Below are 27,180 nucleotides of genomic sequence, written 5' to 3'. Positions count from 1 at the left end.
CGACTTCAGTACTGAATTCAGTAAAGGGTGTTCAGACATTTTCAGGTGTACCAAGCTATTGTGATACCATCTCTTTTTCTTTTTATGAATATGGAGCTTGGACCACCTAAGGAAGGCACATAATGTGCCTGGATAAATATAATGAGAACTGTATGTGTTTCCATCCATGAATACCGTACTATACTGCACGGAAATATCAATCAAATGATGTGATGTCCAGACTATAAAAGAAAGTTTGTACGGTAACATTCCCACTGAAACCCCTCTTAACCTGTGATAACCCTCATCCTGTGGAATTCCCGATTACACAAGAGAGAAAGGACGAAGTATCGCCTGGCTTTGTTCAAGGTGTATTGTGCGTAACATCTGGATCGCTCACGCAAGAGGCATGGTCCTGCTGTTGTGTATAATGAGATCGGAGAAGTAGCATCAGTGTCTTTGTAGAAATGAACTTACTACGAGTATTCATGATAATGATGTTATTTGCTTTACGTCCCACTAACTACTTTTACGTTTTTTTTAGACACCGAGCTGTCGGAATTTAGTCCCACAGGTGTTCTTTTACATGCTAGTAAACTTACCGACACGAGGCTGACGTATTTGAGCACCTTCAAATATCACCGGACTGAGCCAGGATCGAACCTGCCAAGTTGGGATCAGTAAGCTTGCGCCTCAACCATCTGAGCCACTCAACGAGTATTAAAGCTATTATTATCAAACACCAACCTTTATGGACAGGCCATGTTGTAGTATGTCGGAATGTCGTTTTCCAAAGAAGATTATATATTCTGAGTGAAAGAATGGCCCAAGACCTCAAGGAAGACAGAGAAAACATTACAAATGGCAGTCTGGAATTTGTTGGATTTCTGTGTTTCCGTGCATGAATAGTATACTGCACCGACATATCAATTAAAATATGTGATGTCCAGACTATAAAAGAATGTTTTTTACATTTCCTCCTGAAACCCGCCTTAACCTGTGATAACACTCATCCAGTGGAATTCCCGATTACACAAGAGAGAAGGGACGAAGAATCGCCTGGTTTTGTTCTGGATGTATTGTGCGTAACATCTGGATCGCTCACGCAAGAGGCCCGGCCCTGCTGTTGTGTATAAGATGCACATCGCACTGTGAGGTATTGAGCACTTTGGTAGGAATCATGGACTACAAGACATCCGTGTACCTCGCGTTAGTTCTGCTGCATGGGCTTCAGGTAAATAATTATACTCTTCAAATTTTGAATTCATACTTCGTTTTCATCTCGGATTAGGTATACATAAGTCGAACCTAGGCTTAAGTTCAATATCTTGTCAGTCTATTTGTTTGTTTGTTTATTTGTTGCATCATGGTAAAATGACTGAATATAACTTCTCAACATTCGGTATTTAAGTTCAGAGATAGCCGGCTTATATAACAAGCTACACAAGATGTTTGGGAGAAAAGTACAAATAATCTTACGGAAGGTTGGGATAAATGTCCGCAGTTTTAACTAGCGAATGGTTTTGTTCGAGGAAGGAGCTTGAAGTAGCGTGCGTCGTTTGTGAAGTACCGAGTAGCTTCATATGACCCTTGGCTTATACCACTCTTTGTTCCATGTTTAAGATAGTATGCGTGCGTGATGAGCAAGAAACAATTCTAAGTGCAGTACATCACTTTACTGAAGCTTCATGACGTATTCTTTTTTTGCTAGTTGCTTTACGTCGCACCGACATAGATAGGTCTTTTATATGCTAGGGGCTTTACGTCGCACCGACACAGATAGGTCATATGGCGACGATGGGATAGGAAAGGCCTAGGAGTTGGAAGGAAGCGGCCGTGGCCTTAATTAAGATACAGCCCCAGCATTTGCCTGGTGTGAAAATGGTAAACCACGGAAAACCATCTTCAGGGCTGCCGACAGTGGGATTCGAGCCTACTATCTCCCGGATGCAAGCTCACAGCTGCGCGCCTCTACGCGCATGGCCAACTCGCCCGGTACAGATAGGTCTTATGGCGACGATGGGACAGGAAAGGGCAAGGAGTGGGAAGGAAGCGGCCGTGGCTTTAATTAAGGTACAGCCCCAGCATTCGCCTGGTGTGAAAATGGGAAACCACGGAAAACCATTTTCAGGGCTGCCGAAAGTGGGGTTCGAACCTATCTCCCGAATACTGGATACTGGCTGCACTTAAGCGACTGCAATATGACGTATTCTGCATGCATAATGTGGAGAAAGCAATTCTAAGCACAGTACATCAATTCACTGAAGCTTCAGGACGTATTCTGCATTCTTAATGTGTAGAAAGCAGTTGTAAGTACATCTTTGCATTGCAGGTGTTCACATAACTTCCCTGCGGCTTCAGTACATATTTATGCTTAAGTTGTGTGAAAACGTTCTACGTACGAGAAGCGAACGTTTTCACACTGGCAAATATTATAATGTATGTCAGTAGTGTCGTACATCGTTCATCATTAAATACTTCCTGAGCTACAAACATCATATTTTCAACTTTTTAATTTTTTTTTTGAAATAAGACATTATTTTGTCGCCATAGGTATTCAGTGTCTTACCGATAACCAGCAGAAAAATATTTGTACTTATCTCCCAAACACTGTGTATATCGTTTTATTAATATACAGTGGCCTAGCAATTTTCAGGGCGCCAAGAAAGGAAGTGTCAAAATTCTCCATTAGCAAAGCAAAGCAAAGGAAAGCAAAGTCATCTCCATACAGGCCATGAAGGCCCTTGGAGGGGTAGAAAGTAAAGACTTCCACTATCCGTAACCTCGGCACTTCATGGGGTAGAGAGGTTAGCTCTACGCCCGGCCACCTTTGACCCCAGGAATTACCCTGGTACTCATTTTTGATGGAAATCTCGCTTCTTAAATTTTTCGACTTCCTGACGGGGAATCGAACCCACATCCTTCCGGGTGAACCGAGCGCGCCTTTACCGCCTCAACCAGGCAGCCCCTCCGTTATTACAGAGTTGTGTAAAATACAATTCTCGATCATTTATGCTCAATATATTTTTAGAATACGAAGTATAATAAAGGAGATATTGGCGATTATTACGTTTGTCACAAAGTCCCAAATATCTCTGGAAATGTGAGTTTTAGCTAAAATATATATGTAACAAAATGATAGACAATCCCATTTTAAATCTTTCATATCTGATTACTGAACGAGCTATAATGATGGAGATATTCAAGAATTTAGATTTGTATTGCTAAGACCATCAACGGCGAGCACCGCTGACGTGTAAATAGTGTTCGGTCGTCTTGGTAACGATCTAACTGCGATGATGGTGATTAGTCGTGATTCTTTCTTTAAGGTTCAGAAATCGTGTGGTCATTAACTCCTATTCATCAGGAACATAATATCTGAATGAGGATAGTGACTACTCGAAAAATAAGGGAAAAAATTTAATGAAGCCTGTATAGCCTCTTACATAACCCGGCTATCTCTGAACTTAAATACTGAGTTTCGAGAAATTACGTTCAGGCGTTTTCCCGTGATGTAACAATCAATCAATCAATCAATCAATCAATCAATCAATCAATCAATCAATCAATCAATCAATCAATCAATCAATCAATCAATCAATCAATCAATCAATCAATCAATCAATCAATCAATCAATCAATCAATCAATCAATCAATCAATCAATCAATCAATCAATCAATCAATCAATCAATCAATCAATCAATCAATCAATCAATCAATCAACTATGTCTCGAATACTCTAATATCGCAGAGCCGGAGGAAATAAAACCATGATGATTTCAACGTCTCAAGCCCCTAAAACTGATCAACAATAATTGGCTTACTATGGTTATTAGTTGAGGTGTGCTTTGTCTCTTCTGCTGTCATTCATCTCCAATAGATGGCATTACTGATACAAAAATAACCCATTAACACAATAAAAATATATAAAATGACATAGAATTTAAGGAATTTTCTCCATATTGGCTCTGCTAATCACGTTAAGGCCTCGTGATTGACAAAATAGATCAATAACTAGAGTTATACAGATATGTGACAGGAGATATAGAGATGAACACACTTTTGTTAAAATTCGTGAAGTCATGTACATAACCTTAGTACGAGTCGAAGACTGCAGTCTACCCGTCCTGAATAGAATGAAAGGTGAACATTGTCATTGCGACGCTTTCTTCAGTTTTCACATTTTCGCTGAAACGCGACGTATTTAATCTTTTCTTTACCGATAGAGTTAGGGTCGCATAGCTGTGAGCTTGCATTCGGGAAATGGTGGGTTCGAATCCCACCGTCGGCAGACCTGAATGTACTTTTCCGTGGTTTCCTTGGCAAATGCTGCGGCCACTACCTTCCCAATCCTAGCCCTTCCCCTATCCTTCCGTCACCTAAAACCTTCGATGTGTTCGTGCGATGTTAAACAACTAGCCATAAAAAAGTGAAAAAAAGTCTCTTTCATTTCTCCATCACACAACCAATTCGCACAGTAGATTTACCTCACACTACTGACTGGTATGATGGACAACAGTAGTAAAGGACGGGAATAGCCTATCTTTCGAACACCATGGGCTAAAATAACTTACATGAGTGCCAAGCCAATGAAGCTAGCGAGGGTGAATGCACTTATAATTCTGTATCTCGGAGGTATAGGGCACTATGTCAAATATACTCAATTTTACAGGAGATCAGTTTGGAGACGTTTGAACTTGTTCTCACTTAATTTTCTTGCCTATTCATAGCGTTTTCGTAACAAAAGTTACCAATTAACTCTTTGTATATTATGTAGCATGTTGCTTTACATTTAATGTTATTTGTTTCTTTACTTACTGGACATCGTGTTGTATACCTTTAATGAACTTGCTGTATTGTGTGACATAGTGTTCTTGGTATCGAAGAAATAACCAGAAACACATTACCCAACCATAATCAATTTCATTTTAAAAATGTAATTAAACAGAACATTACACACACTTTTGAACTGATTGCTGTAAGGACATAAATGTTACGTCTCGTCCTAAAACTCATCTATATCTTCTTCTGGATAGTATCTTTTGACTGTCCCTTGTATGTTCTAAATTTTTATAAAACTCATGGCAAAATGAAGGGGCATAGGGTAACAGTGCTATTAAATCATTATATTTCTAGTGGGAAATAGGTAGTGGGACATTTGAGAGTTGTTTCAAATCTACTGGAAATACAAGTGTGGAATATAATGAAGTCAACCTCTTGGTTCTCACTATCAAATATGTTTTTAAAACACAGAGTTCCCATCATTTCCTCTTTCAATTGCTTTTGTACAGATTTTGATAGAATTTTGACATACAGTAAGGTGCAACGTCTGAAATATTGAAATTTCATATCATGAACAGCGTATTCGCTGGAAGTTTATCTTACCAGTCGTTGCCAGTCTCAGAGTGTTAAAGTGCTCAAATCAGTTTCTTCTTTTTCATCTCTATCAACGTTTGAGCACTGTCAACCTCCATATGGGCATAGCCTTTTCGAAAAAAAAAAAAAAAAAACTTCACCGGGCGAGTTGGCCGTGCGCGTAGAGGCGCGCGGCTGTGAGCTTGCATCCGGGAGATAGTAGGTTCGAATCCCACTATCGGCAGCCCTGAAGATGGTTTTCCGTGTTTTCCCATTTTCACACCAGGCAAATGCTGGGGCTGTACCTTAATTAAGGCCACGGCCGCTTCCTTCCAACTCCTAGGCCTTTCTTATCCCATCGTCGCCATAAGACCTATCTGTGTCGGTGCGACGTAAAGCCCCTAACAAAAAAAAAAACTCCTGCGTTAGGGTCTGTTGAAATACCAATGCCTAATAATTTAGGTTATGTTTGCAAGGGCTGTGGAAAACAATAACTTACCTACTGAGGCACTCTATTACTGTCTTGAAGTAACATCATAATTTTACACTTTTTGGAGTTTGAGTTCATTCTTCACAACTCCTATCATACATACACTGGAGATAAAAACGTCGAATCACATGTGAAACTGAAAAATCCATCAGACTGTGCAGAAACACTATTTCCAGATGGTACTGGATTTAAAAGCATATAACTCCCCCTATACTTGTTGTACAACATATTGTTGTATACCTCTGGATAGAGGACAAGAAATCCATATGGGTATGTCAACAATACCATTTTCACTAGAAGTGGGTATAGTACAGGATTACGTTCGGTCTTGATTCCAGTAGCGGACCGTGGTGAAAGCCTGCAATCTAATATTTTGGAACTGGAAAAGAGCAGCTGCGAGTATGATTTTAAAATCAGTATTTCCAAACCAAAACTAAAATCAATTTGGAAGAAACCTAAGAGGACTAAATGTCAAGGTCGGGGACAGGTGGATCACTTCAAGTATTTAGGATGTACGTATTTTCTCCCAGAATGATAGTACACTATGCAAAAATTAATTAGAGTGTAGCAACGCTGATTTAGTGAGTCTGCAGTCGCGATCAACTGTGCTCAGCAAGAAAGAAGTCAGCTCCCAGATGAAAATATGTTTGGTGCACAGGGGTTGAAGTTGAGCGGACTCAAGGTATCGTAAGTTGGAAGTAATGGGCGTGAAAGTAGCGGGAATGATTGTACAATCAAGTGGGAACAATGACAGAAGGGTACTCGGAATGGAGAGATAACGTTTAAGTTAAAAATGAATCCGATTGCTGAAAGTTGTGCGTATAGACCGGCCTCGGTGGTGGGTCATATGAGGCGAATGGAGGACAGGCTACCCAGGAGATGGTGGTGGTTGTGATGGTGGTGGTGGTGTTGGTGTTGGTGGTGATGATTATTATTTTAAGACGAAGTACAACTGGGCAATCATCCTCTATTAACAATAAACAGAAGGAAAAAAGTGGAAGGGGGCCAAGAAGGACAGGAAAATGAAAGGCTCCCTAGGCCTCGCAACCTCATACCGTCGGGGTTAGAAGAGAACAAGAGTTGACCAAGTGAGGTCGGATAGGGAAGATGAAAGCGAGGAGCCTGACACAAGCAAATGGAGACAGTGCCAAGACTCGCTAAGGGCCCTGTTGTCATCAACTCACGCTCCCATGTTAAAAGCCCCTGGAAACCCTTTTAGTCGCCTCTTACGACAGGTAGGGGATACCGTGGATATTATTGTACCGCCGCCAATCACAGGGGCTTACCCAGGAGAGTTATGGACTCGGCCATAGAGGGTTAAACAAGAAGAGGGAGACCAAGATGGCGATGATTTGACTCAGATTTTAATGATAATAGGTGTGAAAACTAACTAACTAACTAACTAACTAACTAACTAACTAACTAACTAACTAACTAACTAACTAACTAACTAACTAACTAACTAACTAACTAACTAACTAACTAACTAACTAACTAACTAACTAACTAACTAACTAACTAACTAACTAACTAACTAACTAACTAACGCAATGCCGTTTTAGACCAGGTCCGTGGCCCAAATGTTTCGAAAGGAGCCCTCACATCTTAAATCAGACGCGGGAAAATGGCAAGGCGGGTACTCGGAATTAAGAGATAAAGGTTAAGAATGAACTCCATGTATGAAGTTGTAAATATAGACCGGTTGTGGAGGCGCGTAGTTAATTCACAAAGGATACCACATTGAACGCTGAAAGATATTACACTCTATAATGAAGATGTATATAGGAATAAAGTCTGTCTGATTGGTCATCAGCCCAGAGGCTGGTTGGATCCCCAAATAGCACCACCAAATATTATGCGATTATAAGGAAACCGCAAAAACCAATGGCAGCACCAAAATGAGGCGTACTAGGCAAGATGAGGAGTGAGGTAGTTTGCCATTGGTTTCCCCTCTGGCCATAAATTACTATTGCAGCAAGACTGACCCTATGAACAACACCTTTCATAACACTCAGATGCACTAGTCGTGCTCTGAATGTCATTACTCAGCACCACCCATACCTCAGCAACTTCCATATTGTCACAGCCATGGATGAGACGGGGACTTCGGTGGAAGCTACACTTTACTCTGGCTGTGGAAATGAACACTTTATTCGAGTACAGAATAAATTTAATAATTGGGAAAGTAGCTGAAGCTTCGAGATATCGAAAAATTCGAGTTATAGAATTCCGACTTGCAGATTTCTGTTTTTTCAATTTGCTTTACGTCGCACCGACACAGATAGGTCTTATACTTACAGATGTACATGTACTGTAGAGGACAGCAAATTCATTAAAATAACCTTTGATTTGTCGAAAATTCGAGTAATACAGGTTCGACTTATTGAGGTTGAATTATAACGAATGATTATGCAGGGTGTACGAAAAATGTCGTCCACGAATAACAGGCGTCGATAAAGGAGACCTGGACAGTTATAATTATGACAGAAATCAACACTCTCACAATTTTCATCCAGAGTCAACTGGGCGAACTAACGCAATGACGTTTTAGGTGAGACTAGCCCAAATGCCTCGAAAGGAGCCCTCACAACATCTTAAATCAAAGTTTTGTTTCGGCAATCACTTTTCAGCGTCTAGGGCTGATGGAATATCCGTCAAAAATCTAATAATAATTTTATTGGCTATACATTCCACTAACTACTTTTACGGTTTTCATAGACGTCGAAGTGCCGGAATTTAATATCACAGGATTTCTTTTACGTGCTAGTAAATCCACCAACACGAGGTTGACATATTTGAGCACTTCAAATACCACCGGACTGAGCCAGAATCGGACCTACTCAAAAGGCCAGCGCCTCAACCGCCTGAGCCACTCAGCCTGGTAAAAAGTAAAAAAAAAATCTCTATGTAAGCATGCGTCACTTAGTACCTCGTTACTGAGTTTTCTTTTGTTCTTTCGAAATATGGACTCCCAAGTGCTCATTGAAGGGAGCAATATGCATAAGATACAGAGCGATGTCAGATTATGTAATTACAATATAAATACAGTGATCAATGCTGACAATATTATAGGAAGACGAATTAATGGGTAGACCTACAGTATTTTAAATTTTAAAATAACTTAGCTAAACTCCTCATTTAAGAAATACATTTTTATCTCAACTTTCATATTTGATGGATTTTTAAAAATACAAGTACATGTTTTGGTGATTCATTGTATAGTTTTGACAAGTTGTGAATAATACTATTTAATACATATTTGATAGATTTTCTGGGATGAAGGTGCATTCTATTAGATATTTTTGTATTTTAGTTTTGAACATTACTGGTTAATTTAAAGTCCCATTTCTATTTCGTTGATGGTAGAGATGCTTACTATTACAGGAGATGCACAAAATGACCACCTGCAGCTTGACTGTAAGCGCACGCAGCCGTCGCTTTTTGTAATTCTACACTTTTTCAAACGTGCCGGGTGTGTGCAGGATTCGTTGGCAGCCCATGTTGAATACGCTTATATTTTCTTCAGTGTTCTCGAAAACATACTTTTCGAGGACAACAGTTTGGACACTAACCTATCCGCCGTAGTCTTTCATTCACATTTGAAACAATCGTGTTAATCGCAATCTTTCGTGTAATTGCTGTGACGTTTTCTTGTGTGGGAAATGCCTATTGGAAAAACAATCCGCTTTTGCTGCATTACATTCGGTGAGTCCATACATCATATGCATATCTGCCATTATCCTCGATTAAATAATCTACTGTACCTTGCTACGTTTGGCGCAGAGCACTGTACTGCCTGTTCTTGTTTAGCGTGGAATCTGAAAGGACCCAGACACTATACCTAGTCTACAGTTCATGTGATACGAACATGATGTAGCTGGATGAATACAGGCGGATATAGAAGTCCATGTGTTGGTCTTACATTGACCTTCACTTACCAAGTTTCAGCAGCACGAGCACCTCACGATAGCTCGGAAAAGAGGTACAATGCGATGCATGCTCATATGGAGCTTCCTCTTTGTTTTCATGTCTTCTGTCCGCTGGTGAAGTGGATCCCACATATTATGATACACTCTGTATATTCAAATATTCGTATGAATAACTAGAAAACAAGGACAAATGAGAAAGGGGTCTTGTGTATTACAACCGAACGTATATGTTTTCAACCGACCATACAGCTGGTTCTGGAGTTGCCATAAGGAATTCTTCTTGATTACCTTGCATTGCCTAGATAGCACGGTCGCTGACAATGTGATGAATGGTCTGACTTGGACTCCACAGACACAGGTGAGTGTCGGTAACTTGTTCAATTTATGCAGCATGTTTCTGTGCCTGCTATAATTCTAATCCGTGTACTCTAGGTCTTGCGTTGTAGCTGGAATCCACTTGTAGATTTTCTGGCGTCCATAGCATAAACGTGCTACCTGGGTGGTGCTAATTCAGCAGAAGTGGTACAGGGAGCCGGTCAACTCATAACATCTCGTGGCAATTAACCATTTGACTCAGGACGAACATTTCTAGTTGATTCCTGTCCTAATTTTAAATGTCGTTATCTACTTTATCACTACCAATGATTATTGGAACGACATTTTTTCTGCACCATGTATAGTATAGATGTGAAAAGGTTAAGGTATTATGAATATCGACATTATAAGTAATTGTGTTATTCACGTTTTTTGTAGGTCTGTAGCGGTTCCGTCATCTCTGACACCATCGCAGCACTAGAGAGAGCAATTCAGTCTTACATAAACACAACCCTGGTCACGGCTCATGAGATCGCTATCAGTGTAGAGAATGGTGTTATGAAAGGATTTGAAGAGGCCGAGAACAGAATCAGGAATATGACCGAAGGGGCGTTGCACTTGGCATCTGCTGTACGGGAATGCAGCTCACGGGCCAGCAAGGAGCTGACCGACATCAGGAACAGGAGTAGGATTGAACTTCAAGACTGCATCCATCCCAGCGCTGAAAGAATCAGGTCGGTATTGGATGAGTTCAGAGATGATCTTCAAGAGGTGAACCAGGCCGTTAATACGTCCTTATTCAATCTGACATCTTGCAGACTGAACCTTGCTTGTGATATCCGTACCTTAATGCAGGCTCATGCTAAAAGCTCGCAGATCAAGTTCAAAATTGCTATCCACTTCCTGGATCTACAGCGAGTTATTCTGGTGGCTGGGAGGAATTACACTGAATGTGTTCAGAAAGTGACATTCTGGACTCGAAAGGAGATACAAGTCGCAGCAGAAGAGGCAATGGCGTGCGTGTCTGCATCAACCAGCACGGAACAAACATCTGGAGCAGGATCTTCGCCATCAAGTACAAAAGAGACGTGAAGTGCGCGGTAGGGTGACACCTGTCCTCACGAAGTGTTATTGTCTGTAACAGGTTTGACTCCAACACGGTGTGAAGGGATATATTCACTGTTGTGAGCTTTTTCAGTGATGAGTAGTGTGTATATGAAGATGGTTACTACGGAAATTACAAACACCCAGCCCCTGAGATAACATGGGTAAAAACCCTGGCCAGGTAGGTATTGAACCTGGGGCCTTTTGACCGAAGGCCAGTGCACCGATCATTCAGTCAAGGAATCGAACCTTAATGAATTATTTGAATCCCACTGAATTTCTCTTTCCCTTCACACCGACTTATTAGGAACCTATTTCCCACTTCTGATTTGTACTGATTTCTATTTTGAGCATTTGTAAAAAAAAAACAACGTATGTATAGGACCTATATATTGTGAATTCTGAGGTTGGCTTGAGTATTTGTTTGTGTGTATGTATAGCAATTGATGCTAGAATATTGTAATTCATTTGCTATCCTTATGTATTACGGCAGTATTTCTAGGAAATGTATGCGATTTTAAACACAATAAAGTAAATTCTGGAAAACTATATAACTTACACCTGCAGGAATATTATTGATGTACGCTAAAACATCACTAGTTACTCAGTTTAAGCCATCATTTCATGTTACTGTGTTATATTGTTTTACAATAATATTACAGAACAGTTACAAACAGTACTAACGTAAAAAGTAGCTAAACTATATTAAAAATATAGCTAAAAGTGGATAAAATTACAGACTGACATAGCTTTAAATAAAGGCTAGTTGAACTCACCCTATTATTGAAAATTATGGTCTCCTCATCCTCCTCTTTGTCTCCAACAGCACTGCTAGAGGTAGCAGAAGATACAGTAGCAGTTTTAGAAGCATTCGATTCGAAAAGGAGTATTCTGCTGTGGTGCCAATTATTTTAAGCACACTTGTAGGGATTTTGTATGAATGGTAGCAGCCATGGGTTCTTCTGCGGCCAAAACGTGCAAGCAGAATGGCATCTAGTCTTTGTCATCATTCTCTTTCTTGATTGTGATTTTACAGTATTAACGTGACCAAACACCCGTTCTACATCAGAAATTGAATATGGTAGTCTTACTAAAGGAAATGTCCGACTCGTTGGCCGAATGGTCAGCGTACTGGCCTTCGGTTTAGAGGGTCGCGGGTTCGATTCCAGGCCGGGTCGGGAATTTTAACACTCATTGGTTAATTCCAGTGGCTCGGGGACTGGGTCTTTGTGCTGTCCCCAACATCCCTGCAACTCACACACCACACATAACACTATCCTCCACCACAATAACACGCAGTTACCTACAAATGGCAGATGCCGCCCACCCTCATCGAAAAAAATAAAGGTAATGCCAAGAATACAAGTTCTTTATAGGGATTTTTTTCACTAGCACCTATCTCAACCCAAAACTATATTGTATTAAAGTATTTTGCTATTTGGTGTAAGTAATATATTTCCACTGGGTTACCAGTAAGTCTGTATTAGCATAAACAACATCAGGGTCACGTGAGATATCAACAATTTAAAGTTTTAGTACTTTCAGAGTTTCCCCAACAACAACAAAAACAACATGCTTGCCATTTGCATTGTGTTTAGTCGTGTGGAAGGCGTGATCGCAGTTCATCGGTCAATTTTACAGTAAAATTTGTTCATCTTTGGCGTGTGTTAAACTCAATGCCAGTTATAATACTTTGCCGGGTCACTTGTGAGTAGAGCACAATATTATGATACAAGCATTTTCTGTTTTACCTTCTGCCTCACGTACCCCTAATGAGCTTGTGGTCTGGAGGTCTGTTGTTTGGTGACGCAGATTGGTGAAGGGATCGGTCACTCTTTCAAAGATTACCATGTTGTGCATGTGACCTTTGATTGTATTTCACACTTGCAATATAAAATATCCATCAATCGTAATGAAAAATATTAAATTGGAAGCAAGCCAAAAGTTTTCAAAGCCGGGCTGAGTGGCTCAGACGGTTGAGGCGATGGCCTTCTGACCCCAGCTTGGCAGGTTCAATCCTGGCTCAGTCCGGTGGTATTTGACAGTGCTCAAATCAATCAGTCACTACTGATCTGCATTTAGGACAGTCGCCCAGGTGGCACATTCCCTATCTGTTGTTTTCCTAGCCTTAAATGACTGCAAATAAATTGAGAAATTTATTGAACATATCCCTTGGTAAGTTATTCCAATCCCTAACTCCCCTTCCTATAAATGAATATTTGCCCCAATTTGTCCTCTTGAATTCCAACTTTATCATATTGTGATATTTCCTACTTTTAAAGACACCACTCAAACTTATTCGTCTACTGATGTCCTCCTATGCCATCTCTCCACTGACAGCTCGGAACATACCACTTAGTCGAGCAGCTCGTCTCCTTCCTCCTAATTCTTCCCAGCCCAAACTTTGTAACATTTTTGTAATGCTACTCTTTTGTCTGAAATCGCCCAGAACAAAAGGAGCTGCTTTTCTTTTTGAATTTTTTCCAGTTTTTGGATCAAGTAATCCTGGTAAGGGTCCCATACACTGGAACCATACTCTAGTTGGGGTCTCACCAGAGACAAATATGCTCTCTTTTACATCCTCAATACAACCCCTAAATACCCTCATAACCATGTGTAGAGATCTGTACCCTTTATTTACAATCATATTTATGTGATTACCCCAATTAAGATCTTTCCTTATATTAATACCTAGGTATTTACAATGATCCCCAAAGGGAACTTTCACCCCATCAATGCAGTAATTAAAATTGAGAGGACTTTTCCTATTTGTGAAACTCACAACCTGACTTGTATCCCCGTTTATCATCATTCCATTGCCTACTGTCCACCTCACAACATTATCGAGGTCATTTTGCAGTTGCTCACAATCTTGTAACTTATTTATTACTCTGTACAGAATAACATCATCTGCAAAAAGGCTTATCTCTGATTCCACTTCTTTACACATATCATTGATATAATTATATAAGAAAACATAAAGGCCAATAATACTGCATCGAGGAATTCCCCTCTTAATTATTACAGGGACAGATAAAGCTTCACCTACTGAATGTGTTCAGAAAGTGACATTCTGGACTCGAAAGGAGATACAAGTCGTGTCGGTAGATTTACTGGCACGTAAAAGAACTCCTGCAGGACTAAATTCTGGCACCTCGGCGTCTCCAAAAACCGTACAAAAGTAGTTAGTGGGACGTATAGCAAATAACATTGTTATTAAAGTTTTCACAAACGGAAATTTATAGCTAAAATGTAGCTAATAGCTAAACTCAAAATGTTGTACCAAATGACTTTTCAAAACAGCTGGAACTATCTATCAAATGGATAAATTGGCAACACTGTTACAAATTACATAAACAATGCACAAGAAAAGAATGAAGGCATAGTTATAGATATAGAATATACTCGTAGTTCCCAAATCCTCACGATGGTTCTACATTTCGGAAAGAAATGAAAATTTCTACGTTGCTATTTGCTTTACGTCGCACCGACACAGATATGTCTTATGGCGACAATGGGATAGGAAAGGCCTAATTAAGGTACAGCCCCGCCATTTGCCTGGTGTGAAAATGGGATACCACGGAAAACCATCTTCAGGGCTGCCGACAGTGGGGCTCGAACCCACTATCTCCCGATTACTGGATACTGTTCGCACTTAAGCGACTTCAGCTTTCGAGCTCGGTAAAATAATTTCTGATTCATACAACATGACTATACTAGAGAGTATAATAATTTCGTGTGTCTGTTGCTAGCCTAGTGCATCCCTTGTGAGGCACACCCTTCGTTGGGGATAAACTGCATCTGCCGTGTGTGGAGAACTGCGTGTTAGTCTGATGCAAGATACCGTTGTGCGTGGTGTATGAGTTGCTGGAATGTTGGGGACAGCACAATCCGTTTGAGATTAAAATCCCTCGACCCGCCGGGAATTGAATCCGGGGCCACGAGTATGGAAGATCATTGAGAAGCTGAACACTCAGTGCTGAATCTGGACTTCTACACACTGAAAATAACTATTTGGTCTGAATAATTCTCCTATATTTTGCGTTGAATAGATTCTTTTTTTTTTTTTTTTTTGCTATTTATTTTAACGTCATACTAATACATCGAAGCCGGCTTCGCGGTATAGGGTTAGCGTGCTTGTCTCTTACCCGGAGGGCCCGGGAACGATTTCGGGCAAGGTCCGGGACTTTTACCTGGTTCAGACGGTTGGTACGTGGTCTTTTTAACTGACATGATTATAATTGAGAAGCTATCTGACGGCGCGATAGCGGCCCTGGACTAGAAAGTCAAGAATAACGGATGAGAATATTCGTTGTGCTGACCACTCGTTAGCTCGTAATCTGCAGGCCTTGGGCTGAGGAGCGGTCACTTGGTAGGCCATGACCCTTCTGGGCTGTTGCGCCATAGGGTTTAGTTTCTTTTTTTGTACTAACACATCGAAGGTTTTCAGCGACATAAGGATGAGAAAGGGCTAAGATTGAGAAGGTAGCGGCCGTGGCCTTAATTGAGGTACAGCCCCAGAATTTCCCTGGGAATCCACGGAAAACCATATTCAGGTCTGCCGACGGTGGGATTCGAACCAACTATCTCCCGAATGCAAGCACGGCCAACTCGCTCGGCACTTGTAAAGAATTAACTAAATGTACTCCAGAATATGGGTTTGTTACCTAACTTTAATTCGTAAGTGTTCCTGGGAGAGATTCCTTCCGGCAAATAACGCAACGAGACTAACCAACCGAGCGAGTTGGTCGCAGAGATGAGAACTTGCATTCGAGAGATCATGGGTTCGAATCCCACGGTGGGCAGCGCTGAATATGATTTTCTGTGGTTTCTCATTTTCACACCAGGCAAATGCTGAGGCTGTACCTTAATTAAGCCCACGGCGTTCCCTTCCCAGTCCTAGCCCTTTCCCATCCTTGTGTCGCTGGAAACCCTGAATCGAGTAAAATAACTTCTTTCTTTTCGTTAGTAGCCGCCTAGAGTACAGTAATTCCTTGGTAATTTGATGTTTCGTTGCATGAGTATTCACACTGAATTACTTGGATAAAGGTTTCTAACATTTTTGATCTTTAATGTACTTATATCATACAAACTTCAAGGTATTCTCCGTTCTTTACGACAGTTAAAATAAGCCACTGAACCAAAATTTTAACAAAGATATGAGGAAATCACAGCAATAAGAATGCATGTTCTCTATGAAAACTGGTGAAATAGAAGAGATAGAGAAAAAAGAAAGGAAAATATTGAGGAAAATTTGGGGACCATTGAAAACGAAGGAAAGAGAGTTTAGATATAGGAGGAGTAAAGATCTATACAAGGATGAAGAAAATGAAAGGCTGTTAGACACGATCAGAAAGAGAATTAAATTTTTTAGTCACATAATGAGGATAGGTAACGGTAGATTGACAAAACGAGTGTTTAACCATGTTTACAAGAGCAAGAATGGCAACCAGTGGATCCAAGGAGTAAAACAAATATGACAGAGATTGGAATAACAGACAAGGCCGGATTAAGGGCGGGGGGGGGGGGGTAAAGGGGCTGCAGCCCCGGGCCCACCGTGCCAAGGGGCCCCGGCCCTTGACTGAACCTAAAATTGTATTAAAAGGCCTGATGATCTACCTCCGTACATGTATATGAATATTTGCGCTCGCAAAATATCGAACACGCACACTTCCTTCCTTCCTTCCTTCCTTCCTTCTTATCAGCTGTCCGCGTTAGTATTTCATCACTGCTAGAATCAATTACCGTCCGGAGACACGAATCCTTGCTACTTACGCACTGTAATTATTGTAAAGTTTATTGCTGACGAAAATTTAAATCTGGCAGCTTGCGAGCATGGGCAGGAAGGGAAGGGGGAAAGAGGTCTAGGAAGTGAGCGGGAGGGGACTGGGGAAGCACGGTGGAATGCGCATGCTATACTATATCTTTGCATCAGGAAGAGAACTTCCAGTTCACCTCTGATTATTGAGCCATTCATAAGATACAACTGTAATGTTCTTGTAAAATGGATAGAAAATATCCTAGTGGTGCCAAAAACCGTAAATTCTGTTTTGTATGTTGATTTGATAGTGAAGATGGGACAAATGTAAAATATGTTTTGGCATTATGAAATATTAACATGAAAAATAGAGAGAAATAGTAGTCTATTTCACCACTTCTCTATTCATCAATAAATTGATGTGGAAGTAGTTCTATAACGACTTCAGTATGCTAGTCTTACGTGATGTTACGAAGAAGGGGCCCGGCATTTTTAAATAGCGCAGGGCCCCCAAACACCTTAATCCGGCACTGATAACAGACGGTGTAATACAAGACAGAACAACTTACAAAAGATTGATACAAAATTTCAAGGGTTTCCAGGAGAAAGAAAAGAGGAAAGGTAATAATAACATTTGGACACAAGAGAGGAGGATACAGCAATTTGAAAGGATGAAGAACTATTGGAAGTCAATAAAAGAAGGATTAAGATGAATGCACAGGGTTACTTCCCGAGGTCCTTAGATGGCCTAAATCGAAGAAAGAAGAAGAATAACTTTTGGGGTTATTAAGCCGTGTGTGTCTTGCGGTGTTTCGCCCATAGCGTGCCATAGGTCTCATTAGTTGGACTGGTACGCCTTTCCAAGACACTGCCTAGAAGAGGCAGATCGTTTCTAAAATTAATTTTGCAGCTTTCATTTCGTACCCTAAAGGGGGTATGGCGTGCCTACTTAGTGGGCGACGTCCTCTCTCGCGCCAGGAGATGTGTAGCGGGGATTTGAGCTGAGGTGAAGTTGAGAACGGAGCGGCCGTGACCTATAAAAGAATCTGTCCCAGTATTTGTCTTAGCGAGGAAAATGGGAAACCATGGAAAACTATTCTTACGACAGTCGACGATGCGATCAGTCCTCCACTTCTAGAATGCAGAGCTCTCTTTCAAGCTGTAACTACTCGGTCGACCGCCTACACAGACCCTCCTAGTTAAATTTGCATGTGGCATCTGTGGATATGACAAGTTTTGGTGAGACTAGCGTTCTTTTTGGAAATGGAATATTAGTAATTGTTACATCTACTCTTGTTATTGCTCTACCAGATGGCAAAGTAAGCAGGCTCTCTGTAGACGACCTATAGCCGAGGTTATGATTACATTATTTTTGTTAACGCCAAATATGTCACCAGAGATCTTTTACATGCCGACATCGTATAACATGCTGTATCGAAAGAACTTTTCTCTGTCCTTCGAAAATTCGACCACTTATGCTGGAATTTAACCTGCGGTCTTGGAATCCAGAAGCCACTGATCCACAAAGGTATTTTAACTGGAACAAAATATCAGAAAGTATTGAATTCCCTGTTTAACTCAATTTTTCTCAAGTTTTGATTCGGCGAGTTTTACACTTGACTACCTTGTATGCCAACATTACTGAACATAAACATAATTGTTACATCTACTCTTGTTATTGTTCTTACCAGATGGCAAAGTAAGCCGGCTCTCTGTAGACGAAAAAAAGTAAGAAAGAAAGAAGGAAAGAAAATAAAGAATAACAGAAACGGAAATCCCTGTAAATAATGTAATGTATCTACTCTCGTTCTTTCATTCGAACACTCGCACTAATCGGCGCGCAGTCCCTCACAATTTTCTGAATGATTATATCGATTGATTATATCGAATTTATATTTTTATAAAGCAACATATAATTTACTTTTGAACATGTGTCATAATTTGTTAAAATTATGGAGCATCATTACAATATTTGTTATTATTTTTTTTGCTAGGGGCTTTACGTCGCACCGACACAGATAGGTCTTATGGTGACGATGGGATAGGAAAGGCCTAGGAGTTGGAAGGAAGCAGCCGTGGCCTTAATTAAGGTACAGCCCCAGCATTTGCCTGGTGTGAAAATGGGAAACCACGGAAAACCATCTTCAGGGCTGCCGATAGTGGGATTCGAACCTACTATCTCCCGGATGCAAGCTCACAGCCGCGCGCCTCTACGCGCACGGCCAACTCGCCCGGTATTTGTTATTTTATGGCTTCTAAATAGCGCTGCAGGGTTTTCAGTAATGATGCTTCAGTATCTATTGTATGCGCACTTTTTAGTGATAGATTTTTGTACTGGGTTGATGAGTAAGAAGGGAGCACTGCCGGTTCCGGTAATACTGCCAACTGAATGGAAATGAATCTGAATTGAATCGATAATATGATCGATCGATATGAATTTTCTAAACCTTTATTATCTTACTCCAACAATTGTGTCATACACACAATATATATTATTATATAATATTTCTCGATGCGAAACTTGTTCCTAGCATTAATTCTATAGTTTGGCTTTGCTGTGTAAACAACAACAGTACGAGTACTTAAAGTGTACGCCAGATGTCGCACAGCGATCATAAGTGATTCTTAGTTCGTGTTTCAAAGGTTGCCAGTACGAACCTCAAAGATAACCGAAGTTGACCGATTCAGCACTAGGGTGTCCATCTATCACTAAAAAGTGCGCGGACAATATATGTGACCGGCATGTCTTCACAGAACAACAGGCTTGTGTGTGTGTGTGTGTGTGTGTGTGTGTGTGTGTGTGTACGTTTAGTGGAGTAGTGCTTTATAAGAGAATATATTGTGTAAAAGGTATGAACATGAGTAATTTACTAAATACTCCATTTGTTTACAAGTTTCGTGTTTATTGGCACCGCCAGTAGCATGTCTGAGCGATCCTCACTACCGTGAACCAAAATTTCCTGCAACTTATTCACAAGCCATCATCAGTGTGTGACACATGTTAATTATTAATAGTTTCTGATTGTAACGTTAAAAAGGAACCAAAGAAATAAGTATGACATTCGACACAGATTGATCAATATATGCAATTCATCAAGAGGTGTAAAATTGTTCAGAATTATCCACATCACTATATATTAAAAATATTTTCATAAGGTGTACTGAAATTGACATGACATTTTAGACACGATTTATTTCAGATGGCTTGCCCTGTCTGTTCCTCTCTCAACTTAGAGCCGATAGCTGCAGTCGCTTAAGTGCGGCCAGTATCCAGTATTCGGGAGATAGTAGGTTCGAACCCCACTGTCGGCAGCCCTGAAAATGGTTTTCCGTGGTTTCCCATTTTTACACCAGGCCAATGCTGGGGCTGTACCTTAATTTTTTTTTGCTAGGGGCTTTACGTCGCACCGACACAGATAGGTCTTATGGCGACGATGGGATAGGAAAGGCCTAGGAGTTGGAAGGAAGCGGCCGTGGCCTTAATTAAGGTACAGCCCCAGCATTTGCCTGGTGTGAAAATGGGAAACCACGGAAAACCATCTTCAGGGCTGCCGATAGTGGGATTCGAACCTACTATCTCCCGGATGCAAGCTCACAGCCGCGCGCCTCTACACGCACGGCCAACTCGCCCGGTGTGTACCTTAATTAAGGCCACGGCTGCTTCCTTCCCACTCCTAGCCCTTTCCTGACCCATCGTCGCCATAAGACCTATCTGTGTCGATGCGACGTTTTGTACGCTCCTTGCAGTGTACTATTAATATTTTTGAAGAAAGAACACCTGCAATTTCTACGTATTCAGTGACCTTGTAATATTTACACAGTCTGCAGCACTTCCCACATCAGCTGAACACAATATAAGAACTGTGCACTCGGCTGACGGCCTTATCACTCCTAATATGTGTCTCAAGGTAGCAGTGGTAATTGTTCTCGTAGCGCTCATTGCCGACCAGGTGAGCTCACATGACAATTCTCAATCGTATCAAAATAAAATTTAAATAATTATATTCTTTGCATAACGTCGCACTGACACATGAACTTCGGACAGGAAGAGCTAGGAGATGGTGGCGATTATTGCTTTAAGTACAAATGGGTGACCATTCAGCGAAAAAACTAGAAGAGGTCCGACCCTTCGATAAAAGAGGTTATCGGAGAAAGAAAGCCAAAGTTCACAATGGGCGTGGAAATGAAATATTCCCTAGCCCTCACAAATTATATAGCACCAGGGTCGCAGAAGAACAGAATTCTCCAAGGGAGATCGGATAAAGAAGTTATAGCTGAGTAGCCTGACACAAGTAAGTGGAAATGGCCGACTCGTTGGCTGAATGGTCAGGGTACTGGCCTTCGGCTCAGCGGGTTCCGAGTTCGATTCCCGGCCGGGTCGGGGATTTTAATCGCTTCTTATTAATTCTTCTGGCTCGGGGACAGGGTGTATGTGTCCGTCCCAACAATCTCCTCATCATATTCAGACTACATACCACACTACCAACCACCACGGAAACACGCAATAGTGATTACATCCCTCCATATAGGGTTGGCGTCAGGAAGGGCATTCAGCCGTAAAACAGGACCAAATTCATATGTGCGACGCAGTTTGCACGCGCGACCCCACAGGTGTGGGAAAAAGCGGTAGCAAAAGAAGAAGTAGACAAAAGTAAGTGGAAATATTGCTAGACTTAGCTTGGGACTCTGTGGTCACCAATCCACACTGAGAGCTCTTCTCGACTCTCAAGGTAGATTGGTGGTGGTGGTGGTTATTATTCTTTTAAGAGGAAGTACAGTACAACTGGGCAACCATTCTCTATTAATACTAATCAGAGGGAAAATATGGAAGGGGTCCGATACTTCGAAAAATAAAGGTCTCGTCCAGAGAAAGACTAGGGTTACCAAAAGCGTGAAAATGAAGACTCCCTAGACCTCAAATGCTCTAATTATGTCGAGGTCGGAAAAGAACAAGAGTTGGCCAAGGGAGGTTGGATAGGATAGATGAAAGTGAGGAACCTGGCTCAAGTAAGTGGAAGTAATGCCAGGACTTATCTAAGGGCCCCGAGTTCGCCAACCCAGTTCCCAATTTAAGAACCCTTTTAGGCAGACAGGAGATACTGTGGGTGTTATTCTACTGTCCCTACCCACAGGACGGGTCACGGCAGACAGGAGATACCGCAGATGTATTTTACCGCCACGGGAAGGAAAATCTATAACAGGGAAGATATGGAGTCTGGCGTGAATATGGCAAACCACGGAAAACTATCTTCAGGGCTGCCGACAGTGAAGTATGAACCCACTTTGAACGTGAACTACTACACGAACCGTACTACGTAGCCCACTTCTTCTTTAAACTTTAGACAATCTTGTGAAACGCAGAGCTCCAAAAAAATGTAAATGAAATAATAGTACAGATGTTATTTTGACTATATAATATTACAACGAATTTTAAGTCGTACTTTAAAAGATAAACCACTAATTACTGACATTATTTAGATTAACTGAGCAGGTACAGGAAGTTGCTTCGGTGGATCGGTAGTAGAGTGTCACACACATAATCCTAAGATCGCAGGTTCGATTCCAGTTGAGGTGGTAGATTTTTGAAGGACGGTCAAGAATTTTGACACACGGTGTCATTGTTGTTGCCATGTTAAATATCTGTGGTGATGTTACCCGAAAAAAATAAGCCAACTCAGCTATAAGAACTGTGCAATAGGACTCCATTTTCGTTACTGTACCGCAACACAATCGAAATATCGAAACTGGTGGGCTGGCCACTACTTCCAGAGGTTCGCACCTTGGTAACTGAGGCTATTATTATTATTATTATTATTATTATTATTATTATTTAGTTACTTAATTAGTTTGTTTCGACCCATAAAGGTTAACATAATGCAAATTATGATTTGTTGTTGTTAGTTTTCTTGTTCTTCCAGAATTCTTTCATCATGTCGCTATGTGTAGCTCAACGTTCGTCAGTCCATTTTCTCCTAGATCTGATGGGCTTATCTTCTGAAGCAACTTCCCAAGTGTAGATCTTATGTCTGAAAATTTTGCGATCTTCAATATCTGTAGCTGTGACGTTGCCGTTATTGAGATCAGTTTGGACTTGTTTGATCCAAACCGTTATCGCCTGTAATGTTTGTGAGTACATCAATATTTTCTTTGTTATTCGCTTGTCATCTAGCCTCATAATGTCTCCATAAAATTTCAATCGTCGTTTACGGAAATCTGTTTCACTGTTTGTGTATTTTTCTGTGACCTTGTGCGATTGTAGACGATAGCCTTCATCTGCAAGTTTCGGGCCAAGGACTTTTTGGATGATTTTCCTTCCAGCTTTCTTGATATTTCCGAGATTCCCTTTATAATAAAGGTTTAAGGTCTCACTGGCATCATGTGTTTCAGGTTAGACGACCGTCGTGTAATGTCGAAATTTTGTGTTAATGCTCATGCATTTTTTTGTTGTAGATGTTCGAGGTTTTCCCATTTGCTTTCCGCATTTTTAAATTATTATTATTATTATTATTATTATTATTATTATTATTATTATTATTATTTTGCTACTTGCTTTACGTCGCACCGACACAGATAGGTCTTATGGCGACGATGGGACAGGAAAGGGCTAGGAGTGGGAAGGAAGCGACCGTGGCCTTAATGAAGGTACAGCCCCAGCATTTGCCTGGTGTGAAAATGGGAAACCACGGAAAACCATTTTCAGGGCTGCCGACAGTGGGGTTCGAACCTCCTATCTGCCGAATACTGGATACTGACCGCTTTATTATTATTATTATTATTATTATTATTATTATTATTATTATTATTATTATTATTATTATCAACATCATCATTATTACTAACAAGTATAGGAATAAAGGCTGGTGAACTGAGTATATTTTGAAGTCCTTATTCCAAGATTTCTCGGTTAATTCAGACTAACTCAGAAATGCTTTCCTCAACGATCACATAGGAAAGGGAAAGGACTGGTAATAAGGTGACCGAGATCACGGGGAATGCAGATACTGGGGTTCGAATCCACTCTCTTCCGAATGTCAGTTCTATTAGAAAGGTTTACTACATACAAAAAAAAAAAATGCGAATTTAATTATGGGCAGCAGGAACAAGAAGTACGGTAATTCAAGAATTTCCTAATTAAAGTGATTTTTACTTATTAAGAACATTTTTTATAATCATAATTACTGTTTTGCATATACCATATTTTTTTTGCTATTTGCATTACGTCGCACCGACACAGATATGTCTTAAGGCGACGATGGGATAGGAAAGGCCTAGGAATTGGATGAAAGCGGCCGTGGCCTTAATTAAGGTACAGCCCCGGCATTTTCCTGGTGTGAAAATGGGAAACCATGGAAAACCATCTTCAGGGCTGCCGACAGTGGGGCTCAAACCCAATACCTCCCGATTACTGGATACTGGCCGCACTTAAGCGACTGCAGCTATCGAGCTCGGCCATTTACCATGTTAAAGTTACCTTTTCATTACGGTACATGCTTTTATTTAAACTTCTGTATTTCCTAAACCATCTGAGGTGGAAGTTTGTGGTTCACAATAACTTATGTAGTAAAATTTATTCTCTGTTCGGTAGCATTGTCAGAACAAGTACAGCTAAAAGGATTTCGGCATTCCGTTTGAAGTTCAGCAAGGAAATATACAGTCTACGAATATGTTGGCTGTCGGCTTTAACAAAATAACACAGTTACATGAATCTATTATTGAAGCCAAGTGAAGCACAATATTACAGTAAAGATGTTTGATTATTTTTTTTGATGAATTAAAACAACCGAGCTCGATAGCTGCAGTCGCTTAAGTGCGGCCAGTATCCAGTATTCGGGAGATAGTAGGTTCGAACCTCACTGTCGGCAGCCCTAAAAATGGTTTTCGGCGGTTTCCCATTTTCACACCAGGCAAATGCTGGGGCTGTACCTTAATTAAGGCCACGGCCGCTTCCTTCCCACTCCTAGCCCTTCCCTGTCCAATCGTCGCCATAAGACCTATCTGTGTCGGTGCGACGTAAAACAACTAGCAAAAAAAAAAAAAAAAAGAATTACAAAAATTGTGCACGTCGGTGCGATAGTATGAAATCGATAATTTTGTCGCGAAATACAGCTGTTAATTGGTTTACATTTCTGATATTCTTATACCGCATTTGTCACTGGAGCTACGAGATAAATAATCATTTTAAAATACTTTGACCTCAGTTTCTAGAATTTGACCGTTTCAAACTAATATGCACCCTTGTCTCCCAAACTGCTTAACAACAACAACAACAACAACAACAACAACAACAACAACAACAACAACAACCACAACAACAACAACAACAAATCATAGATGTTATAAAACAATTAACAGATGCTAACATTTATGAAATAGGCCTACTTATTTCCTTTTTTGTTTTGCTATTTTTACAACGTCACACTAACACATCGAAAGTTTTCGGGGACGGAAGAATAGGAAAGGGCTAGGATTGGGAAGGTAACGGCCGTGGCATCAATCAAGAAGCCCCAGCATTTTCCTCGGGTGAAAGTACGAAACCTAGGAAAACTATCTTCAGAGCTGTCGACGGTGGGATTTGAGCCTACTATCTCCCGAATGTAAGTTCACAGCTGTGCGTCCTTGACCATACGGCCAGCTCGTCCAGTTTATTTACTCCTTAAATCAGACAGACTAATATAATATGTTTTCTTTATAAGCATAGTTACTGGATGAGTTGGCCATGCGGTTAGGGGCGCGCGGCTGTGAGCTTGCATCCGGTAGATAGTGGGTTCGGATTCCACTGTTGGTAGCCCTGAAGATGGTTTTCCGTGGTTTCCCATTTTCACACCAGGCAAATGCAGGGGCTGTACCTTAATTAAAGCCACGGCCGCTTCTTTCCAACTCCTAGGCCTTTCCTATCCATTCGTCACCATAAGACCTATCTGTGTCGGCGCGACGTAAAGCCACTAGCAAAAAAAAAAAAGAAACATAGTTACAAACACTAATCTCACTTCAGCTATAAATGTTACTTAATTTTAGTTCCGTAACCAGTTGTTAAATTATTTCTGAAAATTTAAAGATCTATCAAAAGATAATTCTGAAATAGAAGAGCAAAAATTTAGCAGTTTTGCCATTTAACAGTTTAAAAAGTTATTATACGGCAGCATACTACAATTACACGTAACAAAGAAGAAATATGAAATAGTGAATGTACAGAAATATGTAATTCTTCTTATTCTGTCTTGGCCTTCCTCCATGTTATCTGGTGTCGGCGTTAATGTGAATTAAGCCTAGTTTTACGGCTGGTATTTTTGTGCTGGCTGGCAGTGTGATATGTTGTGTGTAAATAAAGATGTGTATTAAGACGATCAAAAATTCGCAGCCCCCGAGCTAGATGAATGAATTAAACAGGTTACAATCATTAGCTCAGCCGGGAATAGAACCCGGGGCCCTCTGAACAGAAGGCCTGACCATTCAGCCTAGGATCTGGGCTGTATAAAAGTATCTCTCCCCAGTTGGTGGCTATCTATGACCGGGTGAGAAGAGTGTTTTTTCATTCCTTCATGCACGAACACGATTCAATCATGAAATCATTCATCCACCAATTCATTCATTCATTCATTCATTCATTCATTCATTCATTCATTCATTCATTCATTCATTCATTCATTCATTCATTCATTCATTCATTCATTCATTCACAAAACCCTCTCCCAAGTTGGTGGTTATCCGTTACTGGGATAGAGGATTATTATTATTATTATTATTATTATTATACAGAAACTCAGTCCATTCATTCATTCATTCATTCATTCATTCATTCATTCATTCATTCATTCATTCATTCATTCATACAAAATGAATGTTCTCTCCTTAATTACGGGGTTCCGCAGCGGTAGGCCGAGGACATTCATTCATTCAATCAATCACCCAGTCATTAACGAATGCTCTCTTCCCATTTGATGGCTATCCGTGATTGGATGAGAAGAGTGTTTATTCATTCAATCATGCACGAACATAACTCAATCATGAAATCATTCATCCATCAATTTATGTAGCCATTCATCATTCATTCATTCATTCATCCAAATATATGTTGTAATTGTAGGATAACTCTATAAAAACTTGTGACACAAAAGCAAGCACTAATACAACTCAGGCAGGAGTTAGTCCTAGGCTATATAACATTGTTAACGTCTAGAACAAAAATAAATAAATAAATAAATAAATAAATAAATAAATAAATAAATAAATAAATAAATAAATAAATAA

General features: G+C 40.5%; 2 protein-coding genes across 3 annotated transcripts in view; both read left to right on the top strand.

The window, feature by feature from the left end:
• The first annotated feature begins 1,138 nt into the window (after positions 1–1,138).
• LOC136867300 (uncharacterized) lies at positions 1,139–11,691 on the top strand. The gene is made up of 2 exons (XM_067144451.2): positions 1,139–1,213; positions 10,509–11,691. The coding sequence occupies exons 1-2, from the start codon at positions 1,160–1,162 to the stop codon at positions 11,160–11,162; spliced, it is 708 nt and encodes a 235-aa protein (XP_067000552.2). The 5' UTR covers positions 1,139–1,159; the 3' UTR covers positions 11,163–11,691.
• A 9,124-nt stretch (positions 11,692–20,815) lies between these two features.
• Positions 20,816–27,180, top strand: part of LOC136866800 (uncharacterized) — a 98,152-nt gene continuing 91,787 nt past the window's right edge. The window contains exons 1-2 of one of the 2 annotated variants that reach the window (XM_068226697.1): positions 20,828–20,882; positions 22,851–23,058. In XM_068226697.1, the coding sequence (XP_068082798.1) occupies positions 23,053–23,058 (6 nt within the window). In that variant the 5' untranslated portion in view covers positions 20,828–20,882; positions 22,851–23,052. Of the gene's footprint in view, positions 20,883–22,850; positions 23,059–27,180 lie in introns of both variants that reach the window. The other variant, XM_067144450.2, reaches the window with a different exon arrangement.

This window comes from Anabrus simplex, chromosome 3 (assembly GCF_040414725.1).
Source record: "Anabrus simplex isolate iqAnaSimp1 chromosome 3, ASM4041472v1, whole genome shotgun sequence".
In the NCBI taxonomy this organism is placed as follows: Eukaryota; Metazoa; Arthropoda; class Insecta; order Orthoptera; family Tettigoniidae; genus Anabrus; species Anabrus simplex.
Note: the sequence above shows the minus strand (reverse complement) of the source record. Positions and strands in the feature narration are given on the sequence as shown.

Bases quoted from the DNA above. Each gene is read 5' to 3' on its own strand.
- LOC136867300 (XM_067144451.2), top strand. From the start codon at position 1,160: ATGGACTACAAGACATCCGTGTACCTCGCGTTAGTTCTGCTGCATGGG. The intron at 1,214-10,508 runs GTAAATAATTAT...CGTTTTTTGTAG, and splicing joins TTCTGCTGCATGGGCTTCAG to GTCTGTAGCGGTTCCGTCAT.